Source organism: Elephantulus edwardii, unplaced genomic scaffold (assembly GCF_000299155.1).
Source record: "Elephantulus edwardii isolate Elephantulus edwardi_28Jun2011 unplaced genomic scaffold, EleEdw1.0 scaffold00521, whole genome shotgun sequence".
NCBI classification, from domain to species: Eukaryota; Metazoa; Chordata; class Mammalia; order Macroscelidea; family Macroscelididae; genus Elephantulus; species Elephantulus edwardii.
The window spans coordinates 292,257-302,573 of NW_006400271.1; the positions used below are offsets into that span (position 1 = coordinate 292,257).

Here is a 10,317-nt window from a genome sequence, read left to right on the forward strand (position 1 = left end):
TTGGGGGGAGAAGAATGAACTGGGGAGGAGGGTAGAGAAAACAGTGCAACAATGAAGGAATGAAAACCCAAAATCCCTGTAAATGTTCATTAAAACTAATAAAATTTAATAAAAAAAAAAAAGAAAAGCCCTTCCCAAATGAGATTATAAAGACAAGCATACAGTTTAGAATTCATGACACATATTTTGAGGACAAATAATTCCATCTATAGTATTCTCTTCATTAGTCCTCCAAATTCATGTGCTTGTCACACACAAAAAACATTCCTCCTATCACATCATCCCATCGTATCACAACGTCTTAACATGAACTGCAAATCCAAAATCTCACCTGCATTGTCTAAATCAAATATGAATAAGACTTTAGCCATATTCCATAATGATGTGAAATCTCTCTTCATCTGGAAACTGTGAAATCTAGAATAAAAGTTGTTTATGTCCAAAACACAAAAATAGGACAAGCACAAGGTTGATTATTCTGTCAAAAATCTGGAGAAAACAAGAAATAACAGGTAAAAGTATATTAAATCTTAAACTACTGGGTAAGGTAGCAGTCCAAAGCCTTGTTAAAAGCAAACAAAAAACCAGCATAAAACTAAACAAAATAAAATAATCCTAGAACTTTGTGTTTCAACAGAAAATATAAAGAAGTTGTTCAGATGCTAACTAACTGAAGGAATTAAGAGTCGTAGCAGTGAATTGTAAACAGTGCAAAATGGCCATTTTGAACTATTGTGAATGGCTTTCTGGTCGCAAAGAAAACCTGGAACTGTGGTGGTGTCCACAAGAAAGGTACAGTTTCTGCTCTGTTCCTTTTTCCACCACCTCCCATCACATGACTAACAGTGCTCCCTGTCCAAGCTCAGCATGAAATCAGGCTTTTGCCAAATTGTATTTGATATCTGAAGGACACATATTTCCATATTCTGGGGGTGGCTCCTTGCATTCTTCTGTGGATGACCTGCAGCCAAGTCCTGAGAGTCTTCCTTTGACTGGGAACACTTGGAGCTCCCAAGCCCAGCACAAACAAACTCACACTTGGAACAGTGCATCTCCCAGAAGAGGATAACACTTGAACATCTTGAATTGGCAGCAGTGAAGGATGTGAGAGGGAAAATCAAAAGCAAAATGAATTCAGCACAAAAAAGCTGAGTCGTATCAGCAGAGATGGAGAAAGAAATTAGCAGCATAAAAAAATGTAGCAAAATGAAAGCAATAAAGCCATAACTACTAAATCTTACATTAAATGTGAATATTAAATGCACCAATAAAGAGACAAAAATTCTAAGTGAACTAACTCCATCCTATAAGGGCAAATACTATATAAGAACATTATTGTAGCAATAGATAACTAGTAAAACGTGTATGAGGTTCCAGGAGTGGAGGGTAGGAGTAGAGTCGTGAGGATGGGTAGGGAGTTAATCATAGAGTTACATAATTTGATGGGTAGAGGGAGGGAAGGGCAAAGGAAATGGGAAAGATCCAGTGTGAAAAACAATGTATACAAACTTTGTTAGTAAACCAGCACAAAATAAAAAAAAAAATAGCAGCATTGATAATAAAATATGGCCCATTAATATACTGTCTAAAAGGGACACACCTTAGATGCAAAGACAGAGTGAAAATTAAACAATGAGGAAAATATAGCCAGGAAAAGGCAATAAAAAAAAGAGCTAGAATAATTACTGATAAAGCAAACTACAAGGGGAAAACCACCAACAAATGAGAATAAAAACACAATATGCTTAAATCTTTGGAACACAGTAAAAACAGTGCTCAAATGCTGATGCATACCAATACTTGCTATTGATGTTGTGTGCGTCATGTTGGAACTGACCTATAGCTGACCCTCCCACAGGTTTTCAGAGGCTGTTAATCCCACAGGAGGAGATCCTTCTCCCAAAGAGCTCCTAGTGGATTCAAACTGCATGCCTTCAGGACTGCAGCACAGCATCTCTCAATAGTTGCATGCAGCAAAACAAGAAAAAATGCAGATTAATACCTTAACTCAACACCTCCAACAAGGAGAGAACTAGAAAATTCTACTGTCTCCAGAAGTAAGGAAATAATAATGATTAGCACAGAGGAATAAAGGAAACAAAAAAGAATGCAATCAAGAAGACTAGAATTTTTGTTAATTATGGCTTGGGTTAACATTTAAAAACCATATTGAAATTTCCCCCTCCTGGTTTATTTATTCATGCACATTCTGTTCCACAATATCAATTAGAGCACACACAATATCTGATGGTCCATTCATTCCACATTGTCCTTCCCATCTCAATAAATGTTCATTGTCTACTAATTAATAAATATTCTATACTCTCCCTCCCTGATAACCATACTAAATTAATTCTATAAATGTAAAATTTTCTAATTTTTGTAACAGTGGTCTTACACAATATTCATCCTTTTGTGATGGACTTAATTCACTTCGCATACTGTCCTCTAGATGCATCTGTGACATGTAGTTTTTCATCAATCATTGTTTTTAATGTTGTGTAATACTCCTATTTTGTGAATACATCATAGTTTCTCAGTCCATTCATTGATGTGCATTTGGCTTGTTTCTATCTCTTTATTATTATAAATAATGCTGCAATAAACACGGGCAGGGATCTTGCTTAGTTTAGCCCATATTTCTTTAGGGTATGCCTAGTAGTACAATAGCTGGATCAAATGGCACTTCTAATTTTAATTTTTTTTTAAGGAAACATGAAACTGCGTTCCATTGTGGTTACACCATTTTACATTCCAATCTCACAATATTCTCATCAACATTTGTTGTTTGGTCCCTGTTGAACTTTGCTCTTGTTATTGAGAGGAGATGATACTTCATTGTTGTTTTGATTTGTAGCTCTCTAAACAGCTGGTGAGGGGATCTCTAGTGGCGTAGTGGTAAGGAGTTGTGTGCTGTCAACTCAAAGGCATGCAGTTCAAATCCACCAGCTGCTCTGAGGTAGAAAGATGAGCATATTCGCATGCAACTTACCTCTCAAAACTTATGGAAGGTCAGCTAGGCATTGGTTCCAACTCAAGGGCACATAACAGCACGGCTTTCAGCTAAGGACCATCTGACATCAATAATGATATCCCTTGTTCCACAGCCTCTTTTTCAACTTGAATTCTTGCAGTTACCTGTCTCTGTTATAGCCATTTTTAAATAATCTTCAGCGAGATTTTGATATTACTCATGAATTTCTGCTTTCTTTTGGATCACTTTTTTTGAAATGGGAGTAAATATGAATCTCTTCCAGAGAGGAAGTGAGAAAAGTGCAATTTCACTATGTGTATAGAAACTAATACTATTGAACAAAATGTGTATGAGTCATTGAATTAAAAACTAGTTCATTTTGAAATTTTCACTCAAACTAAATAAAAAACGGGAAGAGTTTATTAAACCTTAAAACAACCTGTATGGGATCAAAATGTAACATTGCCCTAAGAATAGAGCCTAGAAGACAGAAAAAAAGAAAGCTGAAATGGTAAACAGAAGGAGGAAATGGGTACAGTGAGTGTTACAGGTGGGGGCTGCAATGTAACAAAAGAAAATGTGTCTCAGCTGTGGAATAGAAAACTAATTCACTCTGTAAAGTCTCACTCAACTCACAGTCTAAAAAAAGATTGATTTGTTTGCTTTATCAAGGGTTTTTAAATAACCTTAAATTAGAAAGTCAGAGAATATTGTTGTTGTTATTGTTGTTGTTGTTGTTATGTGCCATCGAGTCACTTGCGACTCATAGCAACCCTATTGGCAACAGCCCTAAACTCTGTTCTGTCTTGTGCCAAACGCACCGTCTCTGTTCTGTCTTGTGCCAATCGCACCGTCTCCGATACACCGATCCCAATTACCCCGGTCACTGAATCAATCCACCTCTTAGAGGGCCTTCCCCTCCTGCGCTGTCCCTCTACCCTCCCAAGCATGATGTCCCTCTCCATGGACTGGTCCTTCCTTACAACATGTCCAAAATATGTTAGACGAAGTCTGAGAATCCTTGCCTCCAAGGAGCCGCCCGGTTTAACCCTTTCCAGGATGAATCTGTTTTCCTAGCAGTCCATGGTACATTCAATACTCTTCTCCAGCACCACAGCTCAAAGGCATCAATTCTCCTTCTATCCTCCTTAGTCGTTGTAACAAGTGATAGCAAAGACCATGGCCTATATCAGATGCACCTTAGTCTCCAGAGAGACACCATTGCTCTTCAGTACTTTGGAGAGGTCTCTAACATGGCAATACGTCTTTTAATTTCCTGGCTACTGGTGCCAAGAGTGTTGACTATGGAGCCAAGCAAACTAAAGCTGTGAACAATCAATCTCTTCACCATCCATCCTGATGCTGCCAATTGGCCCACTGGTAAGAATCTTTGTCTTCTTGACATTGAGCCTCAATCCATATTGGAGGCTGCAGTCCTTGACCCTCTGCAGCAAGTGCTTCAGGTCCTCCTCACTTGGAGCAAGCAGGATTGTGTCATCTGCATAACGCAAATTGTTGATAGATCTTCCACCAATCCTGACGCCACACTTCTCCTCATAGAGCCCAGCCTCTCGGATAAACTGTTCTGCATACAGGTTGAAAAGGTATGGAGATAGGACACATCCCTGATGTACACCCTTTCCAATTTTGAACCATGCAGTGTTTCCTTGCTCTGTTCTGTACTATGTACAGAGAATATTACTGCTTCTAATTTAGGCATGTTGTACTCAATAATCACGACAATGCTCCACCACAGAAAAAATTCTCCAAGCTGTTAAAGGCCACAAAGAACTCACACTGAATGCTGTATGGCTAACAAAATGTGAAAGAAAGTTCTATCCACTATGGAGGATTTGCTAAAGTGGCATACTTGGACCAGGAGGCAGTTGTCAGAACAGAGCAAGGAAACACTGCATGGTTCAAAATTGGGGAAGTTGTGCATCAGGAATGTGTCCTAGCTCCATATCTTTTCAATCTATATGTAAAACAGTTTATCTGGGAGGCTGAGCTGTATGAGGAGTAGTGTGGCATCAGGATTAGAGGTAGACTCATCAACCATCTGCATCATGCAGATGATACAGCCCTCCTTGCTGAAACTGAGAAGGACCTGAAGCGCTTGCTGCAGAAGGTCAAGGACTGCAGTCTTCAATATGGATTCAAGCTCAACATAAAGAAAACAAAGATTCTTATCACTGGGCTGATTGACAGCATCATGATAGATAGTGAAGAGATTGAGATTGTTGACAGATTCAGTTTGCTTGGCTGTACAATCAACACTCTTGGTACCAGCGGCTAGAAAATTAAAAGACTTACTGCACTGGGAAAGTCTGCTGTCAGAGACCTCTCCAAAGTACTGAGGAGCAACGATGTCACCCTGGAGACGAAGGTGAGCCTGATTTCCAATCACTTGCTATGCATCAGAGAGCCGGACAATGACTAAGGATGATAGAAGGAGAGCTGATACCTTTGAGCTGTGGTGCTGGAGAAGAATAATGAATATACCGTGGACTGCTAGGAGAACAAACAAGTTCGTCCTGGAAAAGGTGAAGCCAGGGTGCTCCTTGGAGGTAAGGATTCTGAAGCTTCGTCTGACATACTTTGACATGTTGCAAGGTTGGATCAGTCCTTGGAGAGGGAAGTCATGCTTGGTAGGGTGGAGGGACAGTGCAGGAGAAGACCCTTAATGAGATGGATTGATTCCGTCACAGGGGTTATGGGGATAAGTGTGTCGGAGACAATAAAGTTGGAAAGAGATAGAGCAGGGTTTAGGACTGTTGTACATAGGGTCACTATAAGTTGCAAGTGACTCAACAGCACATAACAACAACAACAACATCTGTAGCAGATTAACAGTATGATTTCTAGTCATGGGCTTTTTAACTCTCGGCACATGGCAGGGTTTTGTTGTTGTTGTTACGTGTTGTTGAATTGATCATTACTCATAGCAACTCTGTGAATAACAGATTTGAACCCTGCGCTATTCTATACTATCCCCATCATCTCTGCCACCCCGGAGCCCATTGTTGTAGTTACTGTGTCAATCTATCTTGTTGAGGGTCTTCCCTCCTTTGTTGACCCTCCACTTTTCTGAGTATGATGTCTTTTTCCAAGGACAGGCCCCTTCTAACAACATGCCCAAAGTATGTGAGAAAAAGTTTCACCTTCCTTCCTTCTAAGAAGTACCCTGGCTGCACCTTCTCTAATATATATTTGTTTGTTCTTTTGGCAGTCCATGGAATATTTCATATCCTACTCTAGCACAACAAATCAAATGTATTGTTTCTTCTTCCGAAATCTTTCACTGTCCACCTCTTAGGTGCATTACAAGTAATTGAAAGGAGCAAGGCTTAGCTCAGATGTATCTTAACCCTTAAATGACATCCTTGCTCTTCAGCATTTTGGAGAAACCCTTGACTGCTGACTTTCCCAATGCAATGTATCTTTTGACTTCCTGACTGCTGGTACCAAGAGAGCTGATTGTGGATCTAAGTAAGATGAAATTATTCACAATTTCATTATTTTTCCATCTATCATGATATTTCCTACTGGCCCAGTGGTGAGAGTTTTTGTCTTCTTGATGTTAAGATGCAATGCATATTGAAGGCTATCATCTTTGATCTTCTGCAGCAAGCACTTCAAATCTTCCTTATCTTCAGCAAAACAAAGTTGTGACCTGCATAACACAGGTTGTTGATAAGTTTTCCTCCAGTCCTTATGCCATGTTCTTCCTCATAAAGTCTAACTTCTCAAATTATTTGCTCAACATAGAAATTGAATAGGTATGGAGAAAGGGTACAGCACTGACACATACCTTTCCAAATTTTAAACCATTCTGTGTTCTCTTGCTCTGTTCAAACAACAGGTTCTTGGTCTAGGTATAGATTTCACATGAGCGCAGTTAAGCATCTGGGATTCCCGTTCTTTTCACTATTGGCCACAGTTTGTTATGAGCCCCACAAATGCCTTTGCATAGTCAATAAAACACAAGTAGATGCCTTTCTGGTGCTAACAGTTTGACTATTTTGCTAGCCTTAAAGTGAGCCGGGGTCGTGGGTTCTGCGGCGGCGCTGGCAGTCGAGCCGGGGGAGGATGCCTTTAGGAAACTTTTTCGCTTCTACCGACAAAGCCGTCCCTGGAGCGCGGACCTGGGAGGTGTCATCGACTTCTCGGCGGCTCACACTGCCCGGGGCTCAGCTGCCCACAAGGTGGTCAGATCTCCGCTTAATGTGTCCTCAGTCAATGAACACGATGCACGTAGAGCAGGACTTCAGCCTGTCAGCAAGTGGCGAGCCTATGGCCTAGAAGGCTATCCTGGATTTATTTTTATCCCAAACCCTTTCCTCCCCGGATACCAGTGGCACTGGATCAAGCAGTGCCTTAAGTTTTATTCCCGCAAACCCAATGTATGCAACCTGGACAAGCACATGACTAAAGAAGAGACCCTTGATGTGTGGGAACAGAGTAAGGAGTGCCTTAGGCAGAAAGACCTGAGTAAACAGAGACCTCGAAGTTTACTTGAGAAGCTACGCTGGGTGACCTTGGGCTACCATTATAACTGGGACAGTAAGAAATACTCAGCCGATCATTATACACCTTTCCCTTCTGACCTGGCTTTCCTCTCCGAGCAAGTGGCCGCTGCCTGTGGATTTCTGGGTTTCCAACCTGAAGCAGGTACCCTGAATTACTACCACTTCGACTCCACACTGGGAATCCACGTTGACAGATCAGAACTAGATCACTCCAAACCCCTCCTGTCATTCAGCTTTGGACAGTCAGCCATCTTCCTCCTGGGTGGCCTCAAAAGAGATGAAGTCCCCACAGCCATGTTTATGCACAGCGGTGACATCATGGTAATGTCAGGTTGCAGCCGCCTGTTGAACCATGCCGTCCCTCGAGTTCTTCCAAATCCTAAGGCGCAGAGCCTGCCTCCCTGCCTGGAGATGCCCCTCCCAGCTGATCTCCCCAGAGATGCGGTGGTGGAGCCCTGTTCTCTGGAAGACTGGCAGGTGTGTGCCAGCTACCTGAAGACTGCCCGTGTTAACATGACTGTCCGGCAAGTGCTGGCCACAGGCCAGGCCTTCCCCTTGGAAACCATGGAGGAGCAAAAAGACATCACAACAGAAGGTCTCTGCCATCTGGATGCCAAAAAGACCCACGTAAAACGGGCCAAATTGGACTCCAACAGTGGATGCTGGTAGAGCCCATTCTCTTTTGGACTTGAACACCAGGACAAGCCAAAGCAGGGAAAAGAAGCCTTGCCATTGACCACAGTGTTGCTTTGGAACTCATTCTGAAGAATAAATTGGCTAACCATTTAGCCTAGAGGAGTATTTGATGAAGTCCTCATGGTCTGATCTAGTTCAGTGTTGATGCTAACGTGGGGAAAACCGAAGGAAGTGTCACCATTCACAGTGGTCTTCAGCCCCTGGCCTGCCTCTGAGAGGTGGAGGGGGTCTCCATGTCGGTGCAGACTAAATACCTCCCATATACGTACATGTCTACAGATGGAAGACAGGGTGGTAAGCTTCGTGATTCCATGAACTAGCCTCATGCTCTCGTGTTTTTAACTCAACTCATGCTTTGATCTTCTCTTCACTTTTTGCTGACACTCATAGAAGAATCATACACCTTCACACAATGGAATTGGCAAACAAACTTAGCACACCGTCTTTTTTTGCCTGAAACGTAAATACATAGATACCAAAGCAGGAGGAACTGTAATTTCTTCATTTGTGTTTTGTAGTTCTGTTCTGCCGAGTCAGAACTGATCCATAGCTGACCCTCTAGCAGGTTTTCAGAGGCTGTAAATTCTAAGGAAGAGGACTGCTCATCTTTCACGGAGCAGCTGGTGGATTTAAACCGTCAGACTGGACGTTAGCAGTGCAACTCCCTACTCAGAAAGCCACCAGTGTCTTTTAAGTCTCCAGATTCTCCCTTTTAGCTTTTTTTAAATGCAGTTTTTAATCATTGCACTAAAAATGGCCCATGAATGTTCTGCAGCGACTTTATTTCCTGCTTTGTTCTAAGTATTGTTAGATACCCTCTAACTGTTTCTACTTTACATCTCCCTCTTCTCCTCGAGATAGTCTTTGTCACACAGAATATTTTTTAATACTTCAGTCACTAATATCTTTTCTGATAAACAGCTTGGAACATTTGAGTAATCTCAACAGCTAACCTCATTATATGCACAGCCAAATTATATTACTCTAGACCTTAATGTTTTCATTCATTAAATGAGGATAAGATTTACATCTTCCTAGAATACTGGTAGGGAGCTCTCATAGCAATAGGCTGTAGTGTGTTACACTGCTAGCAAAAAGTCCTGGTTCTCCAGTGGTTTGAGTGGAACAGCTGCTCCTCAGAAGGAAGACAAGCAGTTTCCTTCCATTGGGATTTACAGTCTCAGAAACCCACTGGAGGATTGTTTTGAGTCAGAATCAACTCAGTTAGCAGTGAGTTTGAGTTTCACTTTGAGAAGGGTGATAGTATTTAATATAGACATCATGCTGTGAAAAGGTGGAGGGTCGGAGGAAGACCCTCACTGGAATGGACTGACGGTCACTAACAGTGGACTCAAGATGGTGAGGATGGCACAAGACAGGGTATGGCTCAGATCTGATGTTCATAGGGTGGCTGCGAGTCCTAGTGGACTTGGTGGCACCAACAACAGGGCTGTTGTTTTCCTACTTAGAAACATGAAATACCAGTATTGTTTTGTTGCCCTATGAATCTTTAGAAACATCGTTGCTTGTATGTATCTTATGTAGAGAACTGGCTGGAAGCGGTCATATCTACTGCAGGCAGCATGCAGTGCCATATTGGCATCTCTCCTATTCGCCCCCCCCTTTATTTTAGCAACCTTGAATATATGTGCTAATTTTCCATAGTTTTTTTTTAAAGCTAATATGGATCCAACCCTTTTCCTAAAGCTAGTTTCTAAAGTTAGAACATCATAGGAAAATTTTCTGTATTTAACTTTACCACTGGAAAAAGCAAAATAGGAAATTATTTGTGACCCATTGGACGTTACCATATTGTCATTTCATTAACCCAACAGTCATTTCCTCCTTTAGCATAAAAACAGACACCTGTTTATTCACCTAAGTATCAGATAAAGATGTTGATTTGTGTTTACAGAGCCACATTATCCCAAGAAATGTGTACTTAAACGGTAGACCCACACTCCACAAAGCAAGGTGCTTATGCTGCAAGAACCATATAGAAGCAGGCTTACCATCGCAGGCTCAGCCTAGCCGTTGTATTCCTGGAGTGGAATGAGTAGCAGATTGGTGAGCACATTTTGACTCTGTTATTTTTGTGATGCACGTGTAGTTGAGGGT

At 41.5% G+C, this 10,317-nt stretch overlaps 1 protein-coding gene across 1 annotated transcript in view; it reads left to right on the forward strand.

Moving 5' to 3' along the window:
• Nucleotides 1–8,172, forward strand: part of LOC102876336 (alkylated DNA repair protein alkB homolog 1-like) — a 19,246-nt gene extending 11,074 nt beyond the window's left edge. Inside the window, exon 2 of the mRNA XM_006903145.1 lies at nucleotides 7,016–8,172. Within this exon, the coding sequence (XP_006903207.1) occupies nucleotides 7,016–8,172 (1,157 nt within the window). The remainder of the gene's footprint in view (nucleotides 1–7,015) is intronic.
• Nucleotides 8,173–10,317: the final 2,145 nt, after the last annotated feature.